General features: G+C 42.1%; 1 protein-coding gene across 2 annotated transcripts; it reads left to right on the top strand.

The window, feature by feature from the left end:
* The first annotated feature begins 127 nt into the window (after positions 1–127).
* cxadr (CXADR, Ig-like cell adhesion molecule) lies at positions 128–26,180 on the top strand. Of its 2 annotated transcripts, NM_001011084.1 has the most exons (8): positions 1,198–1,372; positions 13,547–13,716; positions 14,478–14,679; positions 15,784–15,939; positions 16,566–16,688; positions 17,168–17,306; positions 19,033–19,219; positions 25,172–26,180. In NM_001011084.1, exons 1-8 carry the CDS (start codon positions 1,330–1,332, stop codon positions 25,193–25,195), a joined length of 1,044 nt encoding a protein of 347 aa, NP_001011084.1. In that variant the 5' UTR covers positions 1,198–1,329; the 3' UTR covers positions 25,196–26,180. The 2 variants fall into 2 exon arrangements, with proteins under 2 accessions (XP_012812297.2, NP_001011084.1); XM_012956843.3 differs by lacking the exon at positions 25,172–26,180 and having other exon boundaries at positions 128–1,372; positions 19,033–22,320.
* Positions 26,181–27,734: the final 1,554 nt, after the last annotated feature.

Genomic DNA, 27,734 nt, shown 5'->3' with positions numbered 1-27,734 from the left:
ATTATTTTTTTTTTAAGTCCCTTGCTACCCGATATCGCCCACCCGTAGGTGGGGATATCGGGTGAAGATCCGCTCGCTTGGCGACATCGCCAAGCGTGCGGATCTTATAGTGTATGGTCACCTTAAGTTGCCCGGTTTCACACTTTAATATGGTTCATAATAGAACACCGTTTGTAAGCTCTTTTGGGCAGGGCTCTCTTCACCTATTGTATCGGTTATTGATTGCTTTATATGTTACTCTGTATGTCCAATGTATGTAACCCACTCATTGTACAGCACTGCGGAATATGTTGGCGCTTTATAAATAAATGTTAATAATAATAACTATTAAAATTAGTGTAAAAAAGGATTTTATTTTACTAAAAGGAATTATAGCCCTTAGTGTTCATTGGGTAACGATTAAAGAAGCAGGCACAGCTACTATTGGGGGGCCCAGGATGAATAGGGGGCTCAATGAGGCACTGACTTGGGCAGCTTCAATACACGGTTATACCCAAAAACCCTTGTTTCCATATATTATGGGGGTCCCTAGGCTGAATTAGTTGTAGGTAAGTCACTGCTTAGATTGTTTGCGCCATTGGGTAGGGATACACTGGAACTCAGTTACACACCATTCATGTTAATCACAACAAATAAAATGGCGGGCATTAAGTGCACATTACAGAGCCCTTGGCTGTACCTATGTGACCCCCTATCACTTGTAACTGTTTAGCTGAATCTAAATAAATACACTTGTATTCGCTGTATCTCCTTTACAGCCCGTAACTATTCAGTGTTAGTTGACGGAATAATTTCCCCGCTAAATAACTGTAGGGAACTTGCACCTCACACACTAATTCCCCGTTATCGCCCCGGGCCGGGCGGCGCTGGAGAGCACAGTCACAACCCAGCTCAGCCTTTGCCAAATGAACTGAGAAACTTGTGGCTCTGGCATTACAGCAACGCTTGAGGTTTCCCCCGCACAGAAACCAATCGTATCGCACTCTCCCGTCCCTCTCGCATCGCTGAGCAGCAGGGTAATCGCTCTCCCCTCAGCGGCCGGCCCGGTGGGTGGAGCCCTTCAGGAAGTGACGTCACGATTCACCTGCAGCGCGGTGGGCAGAGCTGGGAGAGCGCTAGCGCTAGAGATAGGGAGAGAGAGACAGGGAGACGCTGGGAGTGCGGGAAGTGCTGACGGCTCGGTATCGTCTTCGGAATCGGCACTTGTTCACCTGTGTGGGAAGCGCAGTAAGGCAAGAGGCGCCGGGCAGTAACAGGGAGGTGTGGCCGTGCCTGTAGCTGGAGATACTCGGAGCTTAGCACCCACTGGCACCGTCCTTCTGCTCCGCTATGGACTCACTCGCTGTCCTCTGGCTGCTGCTGCTCAGCTCCGGTAAGTGTCTGCCTTCCACCAACTGCTGTCTCCCCATTCTTCTCTTCGCCTCAGCCTGCAATGTGCATCCTGCGCACCTCCAGCCGCTGCGGCACTGCAGCTCCCACAACCCCCCACCTGTGGAGAGCGTTAGAAAGCTTTAGATTAATAGCCCCGTGTGTCCTGAATCGGGCCGCCAGGGATCATTGGGGGACACTAAGCAGGGGGATGTGGCCCAGCTGGGAAAGTTGTGTTTCCCAAGGGTGCAACATAAAGGGCCCTGGGGCCCCTACATCCCAGAGCCATGGGGCGGGGCATAGCAACTAGTACAAGGGACTTTATATTGTGCAATAGGGCTTTACATGGTCTGTATATACCTCATTGTTGCCCATAAAGCAGTCCCTTTAGTTCTTTCTTCCTGCATTACCCCCATTCTGATCTGGCTCTTTAAATTTCCACAATCCCCTGCCAGTTGCGAGGAGTCCCCCACCCAGGGTGCCCCACCTGATTATTATTGGGTGCCCCCTCCCAGCAGGACACCTTGTTTTAACCGGGAGGCTTGTGTAGCCAGTGACTCTTCAGTTCTTTAATTATAATGGAACCTGCAGGGGATGATGGGACTTGTAGTTTGCAGACAGATTCTATGGCAGACTTGCTTCTGCTACAGGCCCCATCAGTAAAAGGATAGGATGTTAAGCAGTGGCTGGGAGTGTAAATATAAATATTTTATTTTTTTGGGTTTCATTCTAATGTTCATCTCCATGCAGTCCCCCCATACTCCCCGGCCATGTGCTGCCCCTCTATCAGATGTGCAAGGGTTAAGCTGATCAGTTAGACCCTGCTGCACTATTGCTGTGGGGGGAGGGCAGACAAGTCACCCTGGGTTCTCCCAAACAAAAGGGTCACACTAGGAGCTTAGCTGGATTAGCCTTTTATTTTGTTTTAATGGTGAGTTCCCAAATGCTGCCTATTCATCTGTGACTCTGCTTCTCTAAGCACCAACATTTTGCGTTGAGTCTTGATTTTTAGGCTTTAGCCAAGTTGGGGAGCCTACATTAGTGGGGGTTGTCTGCCTCAAAAATCATTTTATTTTGCAGTTGCCTATTTCAGCCGCCCCTGTATTGTTTCATTTACCCAAGCACAGCAAAATAGCCCCCCCCTTATAATAAGTACACACTGAAGCTACATAATAACCTGATGATACTTACAACTCTAAGTTTTCTAGTGCACATGTACAGTAAATTAAAAAGTGAACACTCAGTTTGAAATCTATTTCCCCCTTAATTAGATTCCTTTCACTTTGTAGGGCTCTTGGGCTTGGGTGGTGGTTGTGTTAGCTAAAGTTTCTATAGAAAACAATGTGAGTGGGAGTGAATGTGGGTGAGGGGGTTGGTTGTATATATGAGAGAATACACAGGGTTGAACCCAGATTAGATAAGCAAATGCACTACCCACTACCCAAAGAAAGCATTTACACACGCGGTAGATGGGAGTGAATTGTATGTAAATTCCTACCAATTACTCTAACACTGTTCTGTTATCATTGAAACCTTGCCTTCGTATGTTTTGAGATATTCATCTACGGTACATTGCCCCGCTCCTGGATTCCCCGGGGCCATAAGCAAGATATTATAATCCTTTTTCTCTCCAGTTACTGCATATTCAGAAGAGAAAGCAATGCTGCCATTATAATAATCTTTGTGTTCTACTCATAAACAACTAAAACATGTTTATAGGGTTTTTCTGCCCTAGCCCAGTTATTGAAGATTTATTATGGGCCAGTCATATAGGTTTTCCTGGTATTTTTTTTCTTCGGTTGCCTCGTTTACTCATTTGTGCTGCTATCAAATGCTGATTAGTTGAGCTAATATTCCCTTTTTATATCTGCCAGGCTTCTGTACATGTTGTATTATCTCCCTTCCCGTGACACGGCTAAACCTGTAGAAGCCTGAATGAGCCCGCAGTGCTGCCTGTGCTCTCTGCCAGTATAACCTTACCCTTTTTATATCTGAGTGATCACTCACCTTAGAAGCAAACACTAGAGCCTTAGAAACATACTGGCAGATAGTCAGTCAGAGTGGTTACATAAAAGGAGGACAAAGCACATTCAAATCTTTGTTAGAGGATGTTTTTTCCCTAATAGATTCTCAGTCACCACCAGTGAATCTGTGTTGTGCAATGGTTTCAGGGAAGTTTGCCTCCCTCAGACATGTATGCTGGGAGTTGCCCTTTGTACTCCCCCAGTAGTGAGCTTATCTGCTAATGACTGGGGTATCTGCTGACTTTCAAACAGCGCAGTACTTAGTCTTTCCAGCTGACAGACACGTCCCTAGGATCCCTGCCAGTTATGTATTTCTTATCTGAACTTGTAAACTTTGAAGTTGATGTGCACGCACCACGGTTTCTTCTTTGCTTTTTTGTGCCAAAAACAGAAAAAGAAATCCACTAAAGTCATATTGTAACTACATCTTTGGTAAATTAAGTAACAAGTGTGGGTGCTGCCAAGGAGAGAGATTTTTTTTTGCCCTGCTTTTTTTTTTTTTTTTTTTAGTAAATAAGAAAAGTTGTGAATATGTAAAAATTGGCACTTGGCCATACTCAAGCTAACCTGTACAATACTCCGACTGATACTGTGCAAGCAGATAACATGGATTGTGACTTCTTATATTGTTCTGTAATCACCAAAACGATTGGAAGAGCAGGAAGGTGCTGATAAACAGACATTTTTCCATTAAGAAAAGGGCCCCCCATTTGCCATACATGCCCAGATGGCTGGGTAGTAGTTAAAATCGGGCAAATTGCCTGACCAAAACTAGGAATGCTGGGCCTGCTTTCAGTGCCCATTGGCAGTGTTTTAGCTTTCCCCACAATATTCAGGGGACATCTGAAATAATGAATGTGCTTCTATCTTAAGATGAGGCTCAAACATGCAGCTTATGTTAAAGAAGTTACTTGTATTCCATAGAGCTGCACTATTGCTTTCCACAACAGATACAATAGGATTTTGCCAAGAGGTAGTATATTGTGGGAGTAAGGAAAATGATGTTGATGGCTGAGGGCAAGTTCTGTAGATTTTTGGTACATATGTCAAGATTAGCCTGTTGAGCTGCACACACAGGTAGCCAAATAAATACCCTATTTATCATTTAGTGGTTGCCCTTACAGTTTGGGCAGAGATGACTGTTCATCCATATACTATAATAATGTGGATATCATTTTGCTTATTGTGCCATAGGCAGCATGTACAGGGAAACGCTGGGGCAGTGAATGTTATACAGAGGCACTAAAGATGGGCAAACACTAAAGCGCACGAGTGGTGCATGATACACATGGACAATGCGTGGATGAACTGCGCATGTACAAGTGCCACAACCACACAATAAAGGGGACTGATCAATGTGCATCCGCTGGCCTCGTGTATGTTACTAATTCTTTAAAGGTGCATATGTGTTCGAAAACACACAAGTATGTGCTAGAAGACATGCACAGATGGACCAACACCCATGGATATCCACAGCAGATATTAGAGAAGCTATTTAGCATACAGTAGAACAGGATAGTACTCAGTACTGTGCTCCTGCTAAATGTTTTTCAGTACATAGGAATGCCTGTGCCATCATTGGTATATTACTGGTAAATCTGTACATGCTGCAAGTTAACCTAGGGTTCTGTTCTTTGTGTCTATGCTTCGAGTTCCTGTATACTAGCCACCTGGGGCACCATCTGGGGGGCACAGTTATAGCAGGCTAGTGGCTTTTTATTCTTTAGTTGTGCCCAGCTGTGCTACACTTGTTTATCCTGGCCCCCCTGTTGTCAGTGAGCTGCAGACTTCCACAGGAAGGGCTGGGAGCTCAGGTGCCTGCATAGACTTTCCCACACAGCTTTCCCTACACTCATTTGTCAGTTAAAGGGATACTGTCATGGTTTTTATTGTTTACTTTTTAGTTCTACATTACACTGTTTACATAGCAAATAATTCACTCTACCATTTAAAATTTTATTCTTAAACCAACAATGTATTTTTTTTAGCTGTAATATTGGTGTGTAGGCGCCATCTCAGTGCATTGTGCCTGAGTCTGAGCTTCCAGAAGGAGCCAGCACTGCACTCCCAACTGAAAAATGGATTTTAATGCAGGATTCTGCAAAAAAAAAAAAAATAAAATGTTTTTTTTAAGTGACAGACGGGGAGATTAGTCGCGGGCAAATGTTCATATATCAGCTGTATGTTTAAGTGCAACAATCTGAAACTAACATTCAGACTGAAATTGTAGGATTAAGCCCCTAAAATACAAATCGGGGGATGTTCTGAACATGAAACAGTTGGCAGACACCAATTGTACGAAAGTGACTTCCATTGTAGGTGCCCCAAGGATATGCTCCAATACACAATACATGCACAGATTTTTTCGTGAGCCAACCAAAATTTTCTAACCTGGCCAATCGACTAAATAACCAGTCGCCACGGTATTAAAATTATCAGGACGATAATTCAGAGCCTACACATAGACCGAATATCGTACAAAACTAGGTTCATATGATTTTATTGCTGCGTGTCGGCAGCTTAAGTGTCCTAATGGGCCCTGGCTTTCCATTAAATAATAAAACTAATTGTGATATGCATTTATTAAAAAATCAATAAAATTATTTTATAAAAAAAAAAAGTGGTCCCTTGCCTGCAATTTCCCCCTGACAATCCACTAGCGCTTATTGCACAAATCTTTGTGCCGCTGGTTGGGCTACAGTGACACAATTGGCTGAGTTTTGGACGTCTCGGAACATCACCCGGTGTTATTATTCCATGGCTTTGCCTGGCACTAAAGCTAACCTTGCTCAGAAACAACCTGTGCACTGCTTTTCTGCTGTTCAGAAGTGGTAGCGATGATGGTTTCCAAGCAAAGAGCCAGATAGGTTTCTGTTTTAATGGAGAACCTGGGACCATTAAGGCCCCTGACCACAAATGTGTGTGTTGGTTTTTAAAGGAACAGTAACACCAAAAAATGTATATATTTCAAAGAAATTAAACTATAATGTGCTGCTGCCCTGCACTGGTAAAAGTTTTGTTTGCTTCAGAAACATTACTAGAGTTTATATAAACCCTGCTGTGTAGCCATGGGGGCAGCCATTCAAAAGGAGAAAAGGCACAGGTTATATAGCTGCTAACAGATAAACCCTGTAGAATACAATGGTGTCTTATCTGTTATCTGCTTTGTAACCTGTGCCTTTTCTCCTTTTTTTCAGCTTGAATGGCTGCCCCCATGGCTACACAGCAGCTTATTTATATAAACTATAGTTGGGTTTCTGAAGCAAACACCCCAGTTTTAACAGTGCAGGGCCACAGTACATTATATTTCAATTACTTTAAAACACTTTCATTTTTTGGTGTTACTGTTCCTTTAACCACTAGGCTCCCAGGGGGCAGCCCTGATGATTTCTGGTGGCAGCCTTGCTGGCCAATACGAAACGGCTGAAAGGTTTATTATCTGCTGCATAGTGTGGCAAAATTAAAAGTTTTATTATACCTTTTTTTTTTAATTGGTATGCCTTGTCATGCAGTTCATACTGTTATTCTCGTGCCTTTTTAGCAAGCTCTCCTACTGGTCAAAACCAATCACTAATAGCTAGCTGGCTTCTGCAGCCTTGTGTATTAGTCATATATATCCTTTATCATGTGAGCTATGGCTGCGTGCTAATGCTAAGGCTTATTCTCTAGTAAAACCACTTTTGTGTGCAATGCCTCCCCACGTCCCCCAGCTCACCCTTACTGACCTGTGTCACTATCCGACACAGACTGATGTAGAACAGCTTTTTGATTGAAAGCATACTTAGTGGTGGGACAGCATTCTGATAGGCTGGATGACAAATGTAAACAGTGCCCCAGTCTTTTAGAATTCCCAAGCCCTTATTCCACTCAAGTTTCTGCACCAAAATTGTCTCTGATGCATGTGTACACCACTAAACCACTAAGCCAATGGGAGCAAAGAAATAGCCTCATTGGCTATTGTTATCATTTGTTCCCCTATCCACACCTGAGCAGTGTTACTGTTGGCCAAATATAGGATAATATTAGTTGCTTACTTGGCTGTTTCTAGCTCTTTGCAACATATTGTCATTGTATGGGGCCAAAGCAACACTTCCGTATCACTGATAAATTAGATATCATTCCTAATGTTGAAATGCAAATTTAGTCCAGTGGATCTGAATGATCGGATGAGCCCATTTTGGCCCAAATTCCAGTCAAGATGCAGCAAATGATCTAGCCTCCGCATTCTGACGGTTCTCCATAAGCCCAGCGGTATGATTCAGTTGTTGACCCCTGGGCTGCTGGGTTTATGCCAATTTGACCCAAATCTGGATGAGGTCCACCTAATTGGCGACCATTCCAAATGAGCGGACCTAACCGTGTATGGCCACCTATTGGTGCTTCTGTACATGCACTGATAACATTCTAGTGCCTTTGCCGTTTGTTTTGAGGGTGGCATTGGTAATGTCAGCTGGCACGTGCCCTTGTACAGCTATTACTGTTTATTGTTTAGTTAGGCCCTGCCCAGCCGTGTGCTTATCTGTCACCTTCTTGTAAACCAAGGAGAGCCCATAATGGGGGGCAACTACCCTATACCACCCCACCCTCCTACATCCCATCTGCTCCACTACTGATATGGGCAAACATGTGCCAGGCTAATGGCACACAGAAGCAAAACGTATTTTGTTGTTTTTTTCTTCTTTTTCTTTTGCTATATTTTCTAAAAATATATTTACAAATTGGCTAATTTTGGCTATAGAAGCTTTTGTCTCTTGCTCTCCTAATTGTAAATCTGGCGCCGTCTCTGTACGAGGGTGATGTGTTTTGGCTCAGCCCCTGTTTGTTGGAGTCTATAACGGTCGCCTTCCCCTTTTGTGGAGCCCATGTCGTGGTGCTGTTAGTGCAGCGCAGTGCGCGCGGATGGAATTGTTTTCCATTGTTCGCTCGCTTGTTCCTAATCCCTGTGGAGCGAGGTCATCACTGTACTAGTTGCTAGGGAACCCAGACACAAACTGAACCTGACTCTAGCGACTTGCTGCAGTTTGCAGTGTTGCTTCTTCTGTTGTCAGCAAGGACTAATTATACTTCCATCACTGGACTGGGTTCATTGCATTGTAAATATTGCAGAATTCCTCTTTCATAGGAAGAATTGCAGATTTTGTCGTACAGCACATCATCACATAGAGCAAAAATATCCACCCAGTTAATGGAAATATCCTGATGAGGTTGATGTTAGTATAACCTTGGCCTCACCAGATGAGCAGATCTGTTATGAATATTTGGCTGTACTCCATGGCCAGATGCTTCCATAGAGGTGTCATTTCTCTAAGAGAAATCATACGTTCCTGATGAGATTTATTGCTTTTTCAGCATATTGTAAATGGGTACAAATTTGTGTAATATGGAGTAAATCAAACAATACTATCATTTATTCAAGCTTTTTCAATTCATTGTGCGGAAAGTCATTTTGGCATTTTACAGCCAATAGATTTGCCACATTAGTGCAAGTTAGAACACTATATTTATTCTGTAGAAAGCTTTACTTTTAGCCCTAAAAGCTCCTTCTTTTTGTTTAAGATAGCAGCTGACATTTTAGCTTGGGTTCTTCCTGCTTCCTGCTGCTGGTAGCTCAGATCACACATTCTGATTGGAGGGGGAGTGAATTATTCTGAATTCTTATAGGAGGGGGAGGGGGAGTAGGAGGAGGGAGAGAGGAGAGAGCTGCACCGACTCCAGCCCCGGGAATTAAGGATTTTTCTGAGAGAGGAAGTCAGATACTGTGCAGCGTTTCTGTGAGTGCTTATGGCTGTATTTACATAGACCTTTCTATGTAACATAGCATGCACAATATTTTAGTGTTTGATATAATGCATCATAACAATGTATCATCCCAAAACCCTCCGGTTGCTAACAGCCAGAGCTGCAGAGCTTGGAAGCCTTATGGGAAAGGAAAGTTCTGTGGGTGGTTGCCTCCTGCAAGGGCTTTTCATGTGGTTGACCTGTGCAGTCTGTATGATGTGAGCCCTGATGATTTTAGTCTTTGTTACTCAGATGCAGAAAAAAGACTTTTGGGAAACATTTAAAATAGTTACTGTTGGGCAAACCTGGCTGGTGGTTATATTTTTGAGAAGAATAATGGACAAGGAAAGCTATAGTTATTGCAGGGACCCCACGGTGGTTCTAAACATTTACCTTGCTCCTCTGGTTTAAAAATGTACCATCCCAGGGTACTAGTCAGACTTAGCGCATTCACAATAACAAATCCTTTGGGCATAGTCTGAAAGTATGTTTTGGGGACAGGGGAAACCTGGGAAGCTGGGAAATGGTGGCAGCCTACCCCAGGCCTGAGTGCTTCTTGAAGGATAGGAAAACTGGTCGAGGTAGGATGTTGATCCAAATGATTTGAAACTCTGGTGGGTTCCTAACAAATTCCCCAGTGACTGAGGAAAGCACATTATGTGTCAGGTTAAGCTCTTGGGCACACTTGCTTTTCAGAGATCTCTCCGTACAGGTCTGTTTATTTAAGAGTCTACCTGTTCCGTTTATGGAAGGCTGCAAGGTTTGCAATAAGACTGCATGCCTTTGATTTACTGAAATACACGCTGCCCTGTTTTTCTCTGTAATAGGCCTCTACCTATACTTCATGCCAAACAGTAACTGCTTTGCTCTCATCAGTAAAAAGAAAATCTTTTTGACACAGCCATTTTTTAATTGCAAGAAAAGCCTTTTAATTACAGTGTTACCCTGGCCCCTGTTATGTCTGTTTGGTAAAACTGACTAAAAGCAGGCTTTTTTTGTGGTTCACTAATTAAAAGCAAAATTTTAATTGCCTCAGTGTTTGGCTTATTTTAGAAGGGATAAGCCCTCTAATTCTTGTGCAATTAGCAACTAATTGAGTGACTCACAGTTTAGGACTAAGGCACACTCATACTCTGTTAGACCATTATAGCCGCTAGTGTGAGCTGCCTTGTAGTCTGTCCGTGCATTTTTTGTTAAAGGAACAGTAACACCAAAAAATGAAAGTGTATAAAAGTAACTAAAATATAATGTGCTGCTGCCCTGCACTGGTAAAAGTTGTGTGTTTACTTCAGAAAGTCTACTATAATTTATATAAATAAGCTGCTATGTAGCCATGGGGGCAGCCATTCAAAGGAGAAAAGGCACAGGCACATAGCAGATAACAGATAAAACACTATTGTATTCTACAGAACTTATCTGTTATCTGCTATGTAACCTGTGCCATTTCTCCTTTTTTCCAGCTTGAATGGCTGCCCCCGTGGCTACACAGCAGCTTATTATATAAATTATAGTAGTGTTACTGTAGCAAACACACCAGTTTTACCAGTGCAGGCAACAGTGCATTATATTTTTATTACTTGAAAGCTCTTTCATTTTTTGGTGTTACTGTTCCTTTAAAGGAGAAGGAAAGGTTAAGTCACTTGGGGGTGCCAAAATGTTAGGCACCCCCAAGTGACTTAGAACGCTTACCTTTTACCCCGGGCTGGTGCCCCTGTACGGAGAGAACAGCACCAGCCCGGGGCAGCTGCCGGCGCTACCTGCTTCCTCCTCGCTTGCGCGCGCATGCGCAGTAGAGTGAAAAGCCGAACTTAAACATTAAAGTCGGCTTTTCACTCTACTGCGCATGCGCCGGCCCACGGATTTCGCCAGCAGCGTGCAAAGGAAGGAGGAAGCGGTGTCTACAGGTGCCCCGGGCTGGTGCTGTTTTCTCCTAACAGGGGCACCAGCCCGGGGTACAAGGTAGGTCATGTAAGTCACTTGGGGGTGCCTAACATTTTGGCACTCCCAAGTGACTTAGCCTTTCCTTCTCCTTTAATCTAGTCACAAAACCTAATGTGCTTGTTTTAAATTGCCCATACACATTACAATTACAATCCTTTCCATGACCATTGCTAGCAGGAAAGACCAATCATCCACCCCACTAATGTTAAAGGCCCCCTATCACGATGATTTTGCTTCCCCCTCCAAAGCGCACCTGGAAGGGGAAGCAAAATCATTGTGATAGGCTAATAGAAAACCGCATTCTGGTTGGTTGGGAAACAATAGCTTTTTTTTTTTTGAAAAAAATCCTTGGTGTGGGCATATGCCTAAAGGTCCCCATACACTATAAGGCCGATATCGGCAGCTTCTATCGGCCCGTGTATGGGAGCCTTTAGCGAGGAGTCTCTCATATTACGGACATGCCCGCTAAATAACATGGTCGCCGGCACTGGGAGCTTCCTGCCTTTTTTTTTTTTTGTTTCCCCTGTCTGGAGTGCTGGCGCCGTTAGCCTGCACCTCTGTTGGAAGAAGCAAAATCATAGGTGCCCTTTAAGAGCTAAATTGTCAGCTATGTAGGTTGAAGTAGTTCTACCCCTATCTGACTATACAGCATTTACGTTTGTTGATGTTAGGGCGCCTTCAAAGGTGCCAATCAAAATTTTCAGCCCTGCCCGATTGACAAGACAACCATTTTCCAAGGCTTTTGCCAATATTAGATGCCTTATCTCCCACTGTATGATATTAATGGCCACCATTAGTGTAATTGGTGTAATGGTGTAATTACCATTGGTGTAATGCATTGCTTGTCAGACATTTTCAATTCAAGTCCCTTTGAAGGTCCTGCCTTTGGTCAGAGCCCTCTTAGCCGATGAAATCAGTACAGATATAGGAAAATATTGAGCTATCGGCCACAGTTCCAGTATATTTAGGACCATAAATATATATCGACTACAAATTTGACCCAACTGATCTTTCAAACTGGGCATTCAGGTGCATCCATAAAAGGATAAAGGAGATAAAGGATCAATAACAAGATAAAGGAGAGCGCTCTTCCTCACTCTGACTAACGTAGGAATGTGTGAGTCACGGCTTCTCAGCAATCCCTGCCCAAGTGCCTTTACCCCGGACTGACTGAGCAGTCTTACGTTCATTTACTGGGCCACAGCTACATCTCCCAGGCTATTTGGAGATAATATGACTTGTTCTATAACAGATAAAAACAAAAACTCTACAGTTTTTAAATCAATATCTCTAAAAGGTTTATTTGGTTAGGCCTCACATGACAGTAGCTAGCAATAGCTGTCATTTACCTGTGTCTTTCTTGAGCCAAGTAAATATGGCTTGTATCGAAAATGTTTAAATTTGTTATCCTTTCTATAATTGCTGCCTTTGTCTTATGCATATGCGTAGCATAGTATACAGATGTGTTAAAGGAGACATATCGTGTTATAATTAAGAATGTACGAGTGCATTATACTGGAAGGATTGTGTTTAAAAAAAAAAAAGTTGTGTTTTGGACTGATTTATTGACAAATTCGCCCCAAACCCCACTAGCCCCGCCCATCTGTTCCACTTCCTGCTGGCTGAATTCTCTGGATGCGCAAGGCAGCTGGCGGCTCTCAGTACAGGCACCAATAGGAACCAAACAGCAGCTAGGCTGACCTGATAGGGAACTGAAGCCTGTTTTTGCTTCTGTGGCTGCAGGGCTGTGATTGGCTATCCCTCTCCTACTGTGCTTCTGGCAGGGACTGTTAGGACACGCCCACCCCTTGTTTGGAACACGGACAGAGACCTGATAGGATCTATAGGAAGCTCCAATAAGGGGCCATTTTTACAGACAGTATTGATTTTTAGATCAGTGTAAAACCAGCACATTCATAATTGGGCGGGGGAAAAAAAATTAAGTTTTTGTTTTTTTTTATATCTCCAATAAGTCTCCTTTAAAACTAGGTAGGTTAGCTTGCTTTTGTGCCTTCTCTTCCCACATCTGCAATGTAAAATGAAATTGCTTTCGATTTCACTGCAATCTTTTTTGCAGAAGAAACTATAGATATTAACACACTAAGCAAAATGCATTGTCAATACAAGCTATTTATTGGGCTTGTATAGGACATTGTAGGTATTGCCCCTTTACAACTCTCTTGAGGCGCACAGGGGACAAGTTTGGCAAGATGGCGCTAGAGTGACAGATAATAAGCATGGGCTGCTAGAAGGGATAAATAACTGTAAATGGAGCAGGCATAGACCAGGCGCTACTTTAATAAATTCCAGCATGAATAAAGATATGGTTCAAGGAAGCTGTACCTTCTGTCAGTATAATAAGCCATTGGGCTTTAATTCTGTCATTATAATGTTAGCTGTGCAAAAAAAATTAATTGATTTTTGTTTTCTTTCAGCTTCTATGAGCGCCCTGCAGCTGGTGGCACCTGATCCAAAAACACTTATACTCCCTCAAGGTGATAAAGTGGATTTGGACTGTAAGTTTACGTTAGATCCTGAGGACACAGGGACACTTGATATTGAGTGGTCATTGGTGGCATCAGATACCCAACAAACAGATCAGCAGGTATGTTTTGACCCATATTATAGGGGGTGTTCACCTTTAAATTAACATATGTATGATGTAGAGCAGTTATTCCCAACCAGTGACTCTGGGGCAACATGTTGCTCCCCAACCCCTTTGATGTTGCTCTCAGTGCCCCCAAACCAGGTAGTTATTTTTGAATTCCTGACTTGGTGGCAAATTCTGGTTGAATAAAAACAAGATTTACTCCCAAATAAAGCCCCCTGTAGGCTTATAGTTCCTGGGTGACAAATAAGGGCTGCAATTGGCTATTTGGTAGCCTCTTTATGGACTGGCATCCTACAGGAGTCTCTGTTTGTTTGTTAGTACTCATGGTTTATATGCAACAAAAAATTTGCTTCCAAGTCAGGAATTCAAAAATAAGCACCTGCTTTGGGGCCGCTGGGAGCAACATCCAAGGGGTTGGTGAGCACCGTGTTGCTCTCGAGCCACTGGTTGGGGATCACTGCTCTACTGTATGAGTCCAGCTGCACGAAGAAGTAATTATTTGTGCTTCTAAAATGTTATGCCCTTAGGGTTGTGCCAAAAGGGGCATTGTTTCCACTGCTGTTCTCAAGCAGACAACAGAGGTGGACAAAACACACATTTACGCAGCATAATAAATCTGCCCCAAAGGACAAAATTCCCTCATGCTTTAGTGTCTATTTGAGGAGTATAATATGTACTTTGATAGCAAATCTAGATTCTAAATGAACTATAAAAGGCACTGTGTTCTTTGCTAATGGGGCATAATTTTTTTGCAGATCCTTACTTTTGCTGGAGACAAAACATATACAATGTATGACGAACTGAAAGGCAGAGTGCACTTTGTTTCTCTTGATCCCAAAAGCGGAGATGCAAGCATAGAAATCATCAACCTAAAGCAATCTGACAGTGGAACATATCAGTGCAAAGTAAAAAAAGTGCCAGGTGTGGCAAGCAAGAGGATTACGCTGTCCGTTTTGGGTAAGTCTGAAAAAATGTATAGCTGTCTGGAAACAAAATGGCCTGTTATGTGTGGATCATGGTTCATCACCTACCTTTAGGATCTGTAGCATCTCATAGTATTCCCGCTGACATCCGTATTATCCAAACCTACAGTTCAACTTGTTTAGGCTTTTGGTACTTCCTAATGATACATTTTAATCATCACTACAAAATTCCATGTGTACCATAGCCCCAAGAGGTAAAATTTGGCCATCTTAAAGCTGCATTCTGGCTCCGTGTTCTCAGCCTCTGTTGGCCCACTTAATGTGATACCCATGAGTTGCAGAGCACAGATAGAAATTATTTGTTGAACTATTTTATGTTCTACTGTTTAGTAAAAAGTCTGGGGTGTCCTCTTTATGGGCATTTTATACATTTCAGTAACAGCTGCAGAAGAACTCGTGCACTCTAGTAATAATTCAGCAAAGAGAGTAAACAATAGACTCCCAGATTATACTCTGTACAAGTACAAAGTAATGCTTATTGCCGTGTAGAACTGGCCTCAGCATTCTTTGAACATGTACTTGTACTGCGGTTAATGTGCAGAATGAATGTGTATTTTCAAACAGGACTCTACCTATGTTCACTGTAACTTTTATGGAAGGTGTAAGCCAGTCTTAAAATTCATTGGGATTATTAACAGGCTCTGTCTGGCTATATCCCCACAAAGAAGCAGTTTAAACTACTGTTGGTGGGACGTGAGCTTGCCCCCCATATGAGTTACACTAATGTATCCGCCATTTATTATTTTAATATTGTTATATACCCTTTCCCAGAAACCTTATCCGTATCCTAGCATGCCATTATCCAAAGGATTTTGGTGCCATATCACAACAAAAGTAAACCCACTTTTAAAACACTAATGCAATGAATAGGGCTTGTGCTGATTATACTTATGGATGGGTGCAATATGTTTGGTATGACCTGACTAGATCAAAGTCTATGGAACTAAGATCTCACACTAGCAAGTGTTTGTAGGAATACTAATAACTGTACAAAAATGCTAATAATGAACATAAATTCATAAAAATCACAATTTGATGATTTATAATGAGCTAATTTTGTATGTACACTTATTGCCAGTTAAACCAGCAAAAACACGGTGCTATGTTGAAGGGTCACAGGAAATTGGGCGGGATTTCAGCTTAAAATGTGAATCCAAAGATGGAACTACGCCCCTTACATACACGTGGCAGAAAATCAGCGGGCAAGACAAGAATTCTCCACCTGTACCACTAGGTATGTACATTGCCACTGCTCATTGCTGTTTTTAGGAAATAAGGGTGTGTATTGTTACACAAAGGAGGCCGTGGCCCCCTGATCTGTTGTGCAATATTTATAATGTTTGATGTTATTTTGTTGAAGTGCTTGCCTTGTATTTTAAGATTCACCTACTCAAGTTAAGCATAAATGGATACATAAGGAGTCTCGCTGACTAAGTTCAATCAAGCATGGATTTTGAATTTCCAGTGCTATTTATTGTGATTCCTTTTGAACCCATGCAGATAAATGAGTATAAAACTTCACAATACTCTTTTTGTTATATAGATGTAGTGTCTTTATTGCAGGGGTGCCCAAATGTAGGTTGGAATCTGCAAGTAACTTGAGGTATTAACCAGTGGGTTATTTATTTTGGTTGTGTTAATATCCCTTTAATTTGCAGACTCCTGTTAGGGACCTGGGTTGGTGACTGACGCAGCTTCTGGCCATAACATATCGGTAGTTGCCATTGTGCTTGGAGAGTTGGCCTTAGTACTGATAGACTGGGGCATACCACAGTGTGTTTTCGGTAACACTTTCTTTGATAGAGCAACATTTGAGGTGGTAGACCCTAGTGCTAAAACTTTTGCACTTTATTTTTGTAGATGCGACAACTGGAGTTCTGCCAGTGAAAAATGCATCCAAGGAATACAGCGGCACCTACAGGTGCTTATCTCACAACAGAGTCGGAAGTGATGAGTGTCTCCTTATACTTAATGTTGCTCCACGTGAGTATCCCTGCCTTTGTGACACAGTTCTGTTCATAAGGCCCTTGTAAGATGCATTCCCTTGTGTCATTTAGGACAATGTTACACTGCACTCACAGCTGCAGTAAATCAGTGCTACTGTGGGGCAGCAAAATCTCTTTAGTTTCTTTCCCATCGGAGGTAATGTACTGCACGACTAAACATGCCATTGCCCTTTAATGCCTGCTTTACACCACATTTTGCCTGCTGAGTTCTAAGTACAAGGGAATATTTGCTGGCATATTTGTGGTACTTATGTGTAAGGCAAACAAGCATTTGGTTACATATCGTGCCGACAGTTTGAGCCAATCTATAAGATCCCAGGAAAATGTCTGCTGGCCCTCACACCATCCAACACCAATCCCATGCAAAGTCAATACTTTATAGAGACTAAAATCTCAGCCCTTATGTTTTCACTACCCATACCACATCATTTATTTATTTATTTTTTTTCTTGACAGCTTCAAATGTTGCTGGAAAAATTGCCGGTGCAGTAATAGGAACATTGCTTGGCCTTATACTTTTGGCCCTCATCATATTTTGCTGTTGCAGAAAGCAAAAAGAGAAGAAGTATGAGAAAGAAGTACAGCACGAGATCAGGTAATATTAAAGCCTAGTCCCACAGGGTTTCCTAACTTTTCCTTCTAAGTGTGTATATTTTAATACCAGATGTCTGTCCTAAATCTTGCAGGTAGGTGTACTGGCATGTGATCAGTTGACCCTAGGGTGCTGTTAGCTATGTTGTAAAACACCAGTCCCTGAACACAAGGCAAAATGTCTATCCGTATATCTATCCAAGGGCTTTTGGAAATGGGCAGTAGTCCTTGAAATCTCTTGCTAGTCACTGTGTAATGTTTATGATGATAGCTTTTTATTTTTCATCTTCTGTCTGTGATTTAGTTAATTTGCTTTTGTTTATACCTTGTCTGTAGCAGGGACTTAAGTTTTCCTAAATGCTGACATTTTATAATCTGCTAACTTAGCCAATTAAAGGCTATATTTTCTGTCTTTGATTTGTGGCTAGCACAGTATAACACTATGCTGCTAGAGGTTATTTGCAACATGCTGATATAAAGGGTTTTACCTCACTCTGTATCTCTGCTTGCAGTGGGTGGGAAGGATATTAGATCACTGCATTCCAATTGGGCACAACCAAATTTAGCTCTTCAGGTAATGTTAATAGATAATAGAGTGTTCAAGGGGCTCCACAGGCTACTTTGTATCCCTGTTATTTTATTAGAACCATCCTCCTCCAGTCCTAAGGGATATGTGTGTTGTGGAAATGCCTTCTACCTTAATGGGGAGGCGGTTACCAGTGCAAACTCTGTCCTTGTAAACACTGCTGTGTGTAAAAATTCCTGATTGGCATCTAATTCTCTTCACTGCTTCACTTAAACTGCCATAGGTTACTTACAGGTTTCAGTAAATCTGTGTAATCTATTGTATGGTTCACATAGAGGACAGCACAACTAACTGCAAAAGTGGCTACACTTTTTTTGTCACCAATTTTTTTGTATTTTTAACCCACTTCATCTTTATTTGTATTAATAGTCATTAATAGAATCTGCATTCTGCCATTAGATGGCGCTGTATTGAAAACAGCAGAAAAGGCTCCATATATAATTGAAACAGCATCTGCCCACCCCTCTATATGAGCATTAATGTGTTCTATAAAGCATAAGTATGTTATGCAAGTCTGTATGCAGTCTTTCTGTATGATCCACACAGTCTTTAATTGTACAAATACCAACTGATACAGGAGGTAAAGAGGGCCCTGCTTATTAGAAAAACAGGCCTGTGCAACTGGGCACCCATTATGGCCTCTGTTCTGCTCAAGAGCTCTTCTGGCAAGTATACTGCCTAAGCACATGTAACCCCTCCTTCTAAGCATGGAAAATCTATCGTTTTAATAAGAATGAGTTTTTTATGAATCTCGATTTTTCTTTATACTGAAAAGGCAATACTTTTTTAAAATAAAAATCTCTAAAAAAAAAAAAATTACCATTTAGCCATAGAATAAATGTTTGTACTGGTGTGCTTTTTCTATATTTATTAAATTCATTTTTCCTCCTCAGCTTGGTAACCAGACACACAGAATTGTATTTCATGTATCTGATTTCCTCTGGGCTCCATTTACAGCCATACTTTGCAATAGACAGGCATTTGTTATGGATATTGGCTCATAGCTTCCTTTACCTACCTCTTAATGCATGCTCCATCTCTTCTATGTTTTGCTGTGTGTGTATATATATATATATATATATAATATATATGCATGCAGGGGAAATGTATAATTTCTAATTTTTGTTGCCTTTTTTTCTTACAGAGAGGATGTTGCTCCACCCAAAAGCCGCAATTCCACCGCTCGCAGTTACATTGGGAGTAACCACTCTTCTCTTGGCTCTCTGTCTCCCTCAAACATGGAAGGCTACTCCAAAGCACAGTACAATAAAATACCTAGTGAAGAGTTTGAGCGCCCCCCAAGCCACGCACCAAACTCCGTTCCTTCCAAGGTAGCTGGTCCAAATTTAAGTAGAATGGGAGCCATCCCTGTCATGATTCCAGCACAAAACAAAGATGGGTCCGTTGTGTAAATGAGCTGCATGGATGGATTAGTATTTGTGTTTTGCACAGTTTCACATTTGTTCTTTGTTTCCCGGTTCTTCACCTTCTCAGTGTGTGTATTGTTAGGGCAGGTTTGCCTTGGTTTGTCTTTGCTGCTGCAAGCTGGGGTTGCCCAGCCAAGCAAGTAGTAAATGTGTGTTTTTCTTAGGAAGATAATTTTTCTTCCTTATTGGCTTTTAAAAGTTGGAGATCAGTATCTGTTCCTCCTTAGATAAAGCAAAAGAAATAAGCTTGAGTAGGAATGGTTGGTGTTGTGGCACTTATGATTTACCTCTCTGCAGGGTTGCTGTAATGAATGATGGGGCCCTCCTGTACAGCCCACACCCCTTTGCAGGAAGCCCCAACACTTTTTTTTTTTTTCTTTTTAAAGTTTGGGACCCCACCTGGCTCAAAGAGGCTTGGGTCAGAAGTCCTGCCTTCCCAAAGATGGCCCTGCTGATGTTGAATTTGATTGAGATTCACAAGAGGGATGTCCAAATGTTGGCCTTCCAGCGCCTAGTGTGCTGGTCCCCAGGGTCTTGCTTGTCTGTCTGTTGTTCTATTAAATGCTGGAACTGAAAAGAAAATGAAGGGCCCATAGTTTTGTTTCCCCTTATCCCAAGGTATCGATACTGTAGTCTTGTGTACATTTCTATACCCTTGGGGTTGGTTGAGGAAATTGTAGCAATGGTTTGTGTGTATAAGCATAGCTTCTCTTCCGTAGCATTGCATTAAAATCATTCTCATATCAGAAGTGCACGAGAGCCACTAGTAATTAAATCCTGTATGGAGCTTTATTTATATGAATCTCGTATGGATGTAATTAAAAAGGTGGATGGGTGCTCCTCTTAGCAAGTTTCCTTGTAAGCAAGATGCCCTATGTACACCCTCACATTAAAACCATTATGTAATTTATTCTGTGCTTGTCTTTTAGTGAGGCCAGAATACTAAAACAGTAGATACAGTTCTGTATTAAGTTAGACTGAGAAGGACAGTCGTTGCAATGTTAAGTCCCAGAGGTGGGATCATTTGAGCCAAATGGTGCCAGGCATAGAAGCATTCATTAAGGCACTTGCGGTACAGCTCCAGGACCCTACTCGGCTGCACCCACTGCTTGTGTGAATAAGGAGTAGGCTTTATCTGCTGCTCATGGACCAACTGAGGGGCTGCTTGGAACTTGCATTGAGTTTATATGGAATGTCTGTTGCCCCCCCCCCCCCCCGCCCCTACCTGCCGACGTACAGCCTGTCCACCACATGGAGAAGTAACTTCCATCAGGCGACAGAAGCCATGACTGTTACCAATAGCCGAAACCACTTAAGGTATCGGGTATCTTTTTGCATTTGTTTCTATGCTGTGCTGTTATTTGGGTGCAACCAACCCACACTGGCTCTTGCTGCACAGCATCTCTTTTGGTTTCCCCTGAACTGTGCCTTTCGATACAAAACTTTCAAAGGAATGTAAACGTACCACCAAGGCCGTGCCTACCTTTTTTCTATCCAAGGTGCTTTAATGGGAAGGTACAGTCTTCAGGAAAAAGTCTTCTGCTCTTCCTTGCTCCACAGTAACGAGCTTTCTTGGATACCCAGCCTCATATCCAGGTCCCAAGGTGTAAGGGGAACGTCCCTTTCTCATTGGTTCTGTGGTTTCCTGGGACAAAACCCAACAGTGTTGCCTGAATATGACGGCAGGGTCTTGCTAGGTTTCTCTGTTCTTTCCACTTGGCAGAAATGCTGCCAATGTTATATTGTTCTGAAAGCATTATGTTGTTTTGTAAAGCCTGTTAATAATAATATTTATAGTTGGGGTACGCCTCTTTTTATATATCTCTACTACATACCTGATCTATTGCAGTCAAAATGTTCTGTTGTAAAGTAATTGTATGCCTTCCTAGTGCTGAAGTGAGCCAGGATTTGGGAGTCTGTTATTATAGTTTTTCTGTGAGTGGTGCAGATGTGCACTGCCTGTTTAAATTTTTAACAAATGGAATGAGTTGTCTGAATTGCATGCAATTCACATCGGGGATTTAAGATAAGATAGTGTTAGTGCTTGGTGCACCTCAGCAGCAGCACAGAGCACTAACGCCCATTGAAACCATATGTGTTTGACGCACCTATCTCCCATAAACATATTTATGATATCAGGAAAGTTCTGTTAAATAGGAAAAAAATATCTAAATGCTAGGAACCCTTGTGGATCTCCCCGTTTGGTCCTTAGTCAGTCTTTTCCCATTGATATGCTTGCTGGATTTCCAAGTCAAATCTGTAAATAAAAAGTAATTTAAAAAAATGCACAAAAATGCATACCAACCTCTTACTGTACAAACTCCCATTGCCCATCAGTGCAGTCTCTTACTGTACAAACTCCCATTGCCCATCAGCGCAGTCTCTTACTATACAAACTCACATTGCCCATCAGCGCAGTCTCTTACTATACAAACTCCCATTGCCCATCAGCGCAGTCTCTTACTATACAAACTCACATTGCCCATCAGCGCAGTCTCTTACTGTACAAACTCCCATTGCCCATCAGCGCTGTCTCTTACTGTACAAACTCCCATTGCCCATCAGTGCAGTCTCTTATTGTACAAACTCCCATTGCCCATCAGCGCAGTCTCTTACTGTACAAACTCCCATTGCCCATCAGCGCAGTCTCTTACTGTACAAACTCCCATTGCCCATCAGCGCAGTCTCTTACTGTACAAACTCCCATTGCCCATCAGCGCAGTCTCTTACTGTACAAACTCCCATTGCCCATCAGCGCAGTCTCTTACTGTACAAACTCCCATTGCCCATCAGCGCAGTCTCTTACAATAATCCTGTTAGTGACCAAAGCTGATAAAGTGGTTTACAGCCATCTCTCCCCTTCTGATGAATTTCAGTAAGAGAAGTGTGTTTGTTTTATTGTAATACATATACACTAAGGGCTTTCAGACTTGTATATTTTTTGTAGTTTTTTTTTTGTGAAAATTTTCTGTACTTTTTAAAATAAATATAATTGGTGAAATCCAGCCTTATCTGTTTCGGCTTTTTGTCTTGCAATATTGTTTTCCTTGCGGCTTTATAGCGGTGTCCCCTAACCTCGCACTGTCTCGCCCTCCATTTCCATCTGCTTTGCGCACTCTCATGCCTCTTGCCTTCTCATTAATCCATAATCAATGATCATTTTAAAGGAAAACTATACCCTTTCTGTAAGCAGAATTTGTGTTCTCATAATGACAAATAATGCCACAAATTTGGGCTACTTGCAACCCGCCTAGGATACCATGAACATATATGTAGCCCACTTATGGCTCAGCCAATGGGTGCACACAGCATTCTATATTTGCCTTGGTAGCAGTTAGTGAGAGCAGCCATACTGCTTGCTTTCCCAGATATTTCCCTATATTTCAGCAGAACAGCACCATTTATTTGTGACCACAATGGGTTCTGTTTACTGAGGTGTTGGGGAATCAGTATGTCGGCTCCCATTCCTGCAGTACAAGTTCAGAGGCTGTGAGCATGGTCAGTAATTTATGCACCTTTCTGTTATTTTTGGCTGAAAATAATCAGCACAGATAATTAAAAGGGTATAATTTTCCATTCAATTTCATGTTTCGTTATAGCGCAGATATTCTGTATGAAAGGTATGTAATTACATATGTTATTTCCATCGTTTCTGTAGGTAAGTTTCACTTCTGCCCATTTCCCCAATGGCTGCGGCCTGATGAGCTACTTCCTAGCGGAGAGGTTCATGAATGTCCCAGGCACCATTCCCCCAGCAGTACTTGCTTGTCATTAAAATGCAGACACCCCTAAAGGCCCACTGTACCTTTTTCCCCCAATAAATGTCCCTATGGAAAGTGTTATGGCAGCAGTACATATATCTGTCCGGCTGCTTGGGCATTTATAATAACATACCCCTGGGCAAGCCTCTTAGGGCTTCTATGACACCATGACTGTTGTAGTTGTGATCACAGTGTCCCTTTAAGCTGGCCACACAGGGCAATTCTCTGGTAACCACCTAGACCTTTGTCTGTGCCCCATACCGTGAATCAGAGAGTGGGATAGAATTCCTTACTAATTAAGCCAATCATGATGATTATACAGTAAGTCACATGGGAACGGAGCCAGAAGCCACGCAAGTCCTACAGACATGGAGGTGCCATGATGCCATTCTGGGAGGCCTTATTATATCATCCCATCCAATTGCTATAATCTCTTTAGCTGCACAGGAAACATTTTTTCTTTTGTTTTTTTTTACAATAGATTTCTAACATTTACTGAAAATTCAGCTGGGTTTGTTCAAGAGAAAACACATGCAATTTCTTGGTAATCCCAAAGTCCCAGGAACTGTGCTTGTGAGTCAGGGGATTATTGCAAGTACCACAGGGCCCACGGCTTTACCAATCGGGTCAACAGAGGGGCAATTATCAGGGCTTCTCCCTGTGTAACATTGCCCTTACGGTGGCCATAGATGCACAGATAAGGGTATGATTTTGCTATCAGTGAGTGTATGGGCAACTGGGAGCGAGCAGACACACCTTCCTTTGATGGTCAGTCCAGTCTGAAAATTACTGTGTCCCTGAAATGTAGTGCACTTTTCAATTTAATTATATTAATTAACACAAACTCAATGTCTTGATCAGAGTTTCTGCCATTCAGTATAATGTGCTTTAGAAAATATAATTTTCCCAGCCCTAAAAAAAACCAAAACAAAACCCTAGAAGCCTTTTTCTAACTAAACCCAGTACAATATCTTATTTATTTCAGCAAAACAAATGAGTAACACAATAAAATTCAGAGAACAAATATCACCAATGGGAATTGTTTGCTTTTTGAAGTATTAAGTTAAAATTCTACTGCCATCTAGTGGCCAGAAGGTGCTCATGTTTCAGTGGAAAGAATGTTACTGGGGCTCTCAACCCAGAATAAGAACTGATGTAGTGGTTTCTGAGATATTAGCAGCTGGAGACTAAAATTGCGGCTCTCTGTGTGAGTCAAAGTCCAAAACCATAGAGATAACTGACTGTATAGTCTGTGCATAGGCAGGTAAGCTGGCCATAGACATTAAATCCTTTGCCCAATTGGGCCAGTTACATAGTGGGCTAATTCAAGCTGATGAGATTGTTCCCCTTCTGGGCCAGATGGTGACAGGCACCTATGCAAGCTCTTCAGGAGAGGACCACATAAGAGCATGAGTGCAGTCTTTGCTCGATGGGATTTGCAAACCTGTCCAATATTTATCTGCAGGAGAGGGCCCATACACAGCTAGATAATATGCCAACTGGATGGGTCGCATTGGCAGCTTAAATGGGACCTGTCACCCTAAGATATAATGCCAAATTCTTTTTTGTCAAGCAAAATAAACTTCAGATATTAAGGCAAGCTTAATTTGGAAAGGACTTTTCTTATACAATTTTTTTTATGTCTGGGTGACAGGTCCCCTTTAAATCTGCCCATGTATGGCCGGCTATAGGAGGCGCTGTCAACCCGAAATTCTGATACTAGAAGTTTGAAAATGCTAAGGCTTTAGAAACCACTATAAAGAGAGAATGAATGCTATTAATTAAGTAGCTATTAATAAGTTTACATCAATTCTTTCTTTGGGGTTCAGATTTCCTATCTGGTTCAGGTTTTCATCTACACAGTCCGACACAAAGGGCCACCAACCCGGCCACATCATTGCCTCCCTCACTAGGGATTACTGCCGGGCAATTCCATGTCCACCAGGAAATAGGTTTATGTGAGTTCATGAAGATGCAGACTTAACAAAAGGGTGATAATGGGGACTGGATGCAAGTGTTACAAATCAGCAAAAATAATATTATTTATATATATAATTTACTTTAGAACTAACACTTTATTTTTTGCTTCATTAAGTATCAAGGCTTAACAGTGGTGTAGACATCGGGGAGGACATTCAACATGAGCTGCACTGGGATGGAAGCGCCTCTTTGACCTTGGCCTAAAAACTAATAATTCATTTGAAATTCCCAATTCCTGGACATATTGGAGTGGATTTCTGCTTTTTTGTTTTTTCAGTTTTTAAAGAAGAAATTACATTTCATTTTTTCTTAGGAAGAACTAAATATATAAATGTACGTTTCCTCCATTGGACTGCAAGGAATTCTTCCCAACACAAAGGAAGTGCAGGTTATATGGGCAATAACTGCTATAGACACATTCTTATGGAAGGAACGTCTGGTCAGTGACCAAGGAAACATTTCTTGGTCAAATGAATTTCAGGAATAAATATATTGGCACAAGTTGCTATAAAGGAACTCAGGTTGGGATTGATACACATCTATCAACTGTTGGCCAAGATGACCCCAAGATGGCAATCGGACCAGTCCCTGGACCAACCTTGTGCTTAAAGCTTATATCAGTAACCCTGTATTTTCCTACTTGCCAAAAGGTATCAAACCCCATCTTGATGCTGTCTAATGTATCTGCCGGTACAACTCTTTTTTACCATTTGGAATGGGTACCCTTGAGTCCGCTGGAAGGGGCTACTTGTAAATAAAGCATTAGAGAGATTATTATATGATTCCCTTATATTTTTATACATAGTTATCATATCCCCCTTAATTGCTTCTTCTTCAGTGTAAATAGCCCCAACGTGGCCAGTCTTTTTTTTTTTTATAACCAAGATTTTCCATGGACTTATTCTGGCATATTGGCATATTCTATATGGGGCCTTACCAGCCCTCTGTAAAGTAGAAGAATGACCCCCTCCTCCTCCAACGAATCTCTGTCCTTTTTAATACAGCTCAAACCTTGCTGCCATTCCTGCTTGCTACAGCAAACTTTATTATCCACATCGCTGTGGATTTTGTAAACAAGGATTTTTGGAATACTCCACGAGGACAAATGTAAAAAAAAAAAAAAAATCTATCGCCTGGGGGTTTCTATACGTTTACAGTGTTTCTACAAAATATTTGTGTATAAAAGGATTTTATTTCTGAAGATGTGTCATTTGGTTTCATTTTCATATCTTTTGCTCCAGAATTTCTATACAAAGTCAGAGCCCTTTGCTAGGGAAGTGCAGTATGTGAATAAGCCCTTTATGCTTCCTGGAACTGAGCTATAAATACAAGATGGCACTGACCATTGTCTCAGCTGAAACTTGGCCATACACAGGCTGATAAAAGCTGCTTATTGGCCTGTGTGTATCTGTCTGCCCATAGCAAATAGCTGGCTGAAAATCAGGCAAATATTGACTGGGCACATTTAAAAATCCTGTTGGGGTGATGATGTATCAGCTAGTTGATGTGGCCCTTACCCAGACAGCCTACATGCCAACCTCAGGCCTCCCACCATGGCCTTTAATCCTATGTGTACCAGCTCTGTTTGGTCTATTGGCGCCACACAACAACATGGCACAAATCAGAGACAAACTTATAACTGTGGAGCTGGCATTCTGGTACTGTTGTGTCTCTGTTACCTGTCACATAGAAAAGGTTATGTACAAAACAACCCCCCCCCCCCCCCCCATATGCCAGTGATGTTTGGAACTAGAGCACCCACCCAGGGTCTGAATTAGCATCTATAAACACTGGGGGGATTATACCCTGCCATTATCTATATAGTTTATGTATGTGAGTGTATAGATAGGTCAGTATGGGTCTGTATGTGAATGGATAGATAGTTCAGTATGGGTCTGTATGTGAGTGGATAGATAGGTCAGTGTGGGTCTGTATGTGAGTGTATAGATAGGTCAGTATGGGTCTGTATGTGAGTGTATAGATAGGTCAGTATGGGTCTGTATGTGAGTGGATAGATAGGTCAGTGTGGGTCTGTATGGGAGTGTATAGATAGGTCAGTATGGGTCTGTATGTGAGTGGATAGATAGGTCAGTGTGGGTCTGTATGTGAGTGTATAGATAGGTCAGTATGGGTCTGTATGTGAGTGTATAGATAGGTCAGTATGGGTCTGTATGTGAGTGGATAGATAGGTCAGTGTGGGTCTGTATGTGAGTGTATAGATAGGTCAGTGTGGGTCTGTATGTGAGTGTATAGATAGGTCAGTGTGGGTCTGTATGTGAGTGTATAGATAGGTCAGTGTGGGTCTGTATGTGAGTGTATAGATAGGTCAGTGTGGGTCTGTATGTGAGTGTATAGATAGGTCAGTGTGGGTCTGTATGTGAGTGTATAGATAGGTCAGTGTGGGTCTGTATGTGAGTGTATAGATAGGTCAGTGTGGGTCTGTATGTGGGTGTATAGATAGGTCAGTGTGGGTCTGTATGTGAGTGTATAGATAGGTCAGTGTGGGTCTGTATGTGAGTGTATAGATAGGTCAGTGTGGGTCTGTATGTGAGTGTATAGATAGGTCAGTGTGGGTCTGTATGTGAGTGTATAGATAGGTCAGTGTGGGTCTGTATGTGAGTGTATAGATAGGTCAGTGTGGGTCTGTATGTGAGTGTATAGATAGGTCAGTGTGGGTC

The sequence above is a fragment of the Xenopus tropicalis genome, chromosome 2, assembly GCF_000004195.4.
Source record: "Xenopus tropicalis strain Nigerian chromosome 2, UCB_Xtro_10.0, whole genome shotgun sequence".
NCBI lineage: Eukaryota > Metazoa > Chordata > Amphibia > Anura > Pipidae > Xenopus > Xenopus tropicalis.
This window is presented reverse-complemented; position numbering and strand designations above follow the sequence as displayed.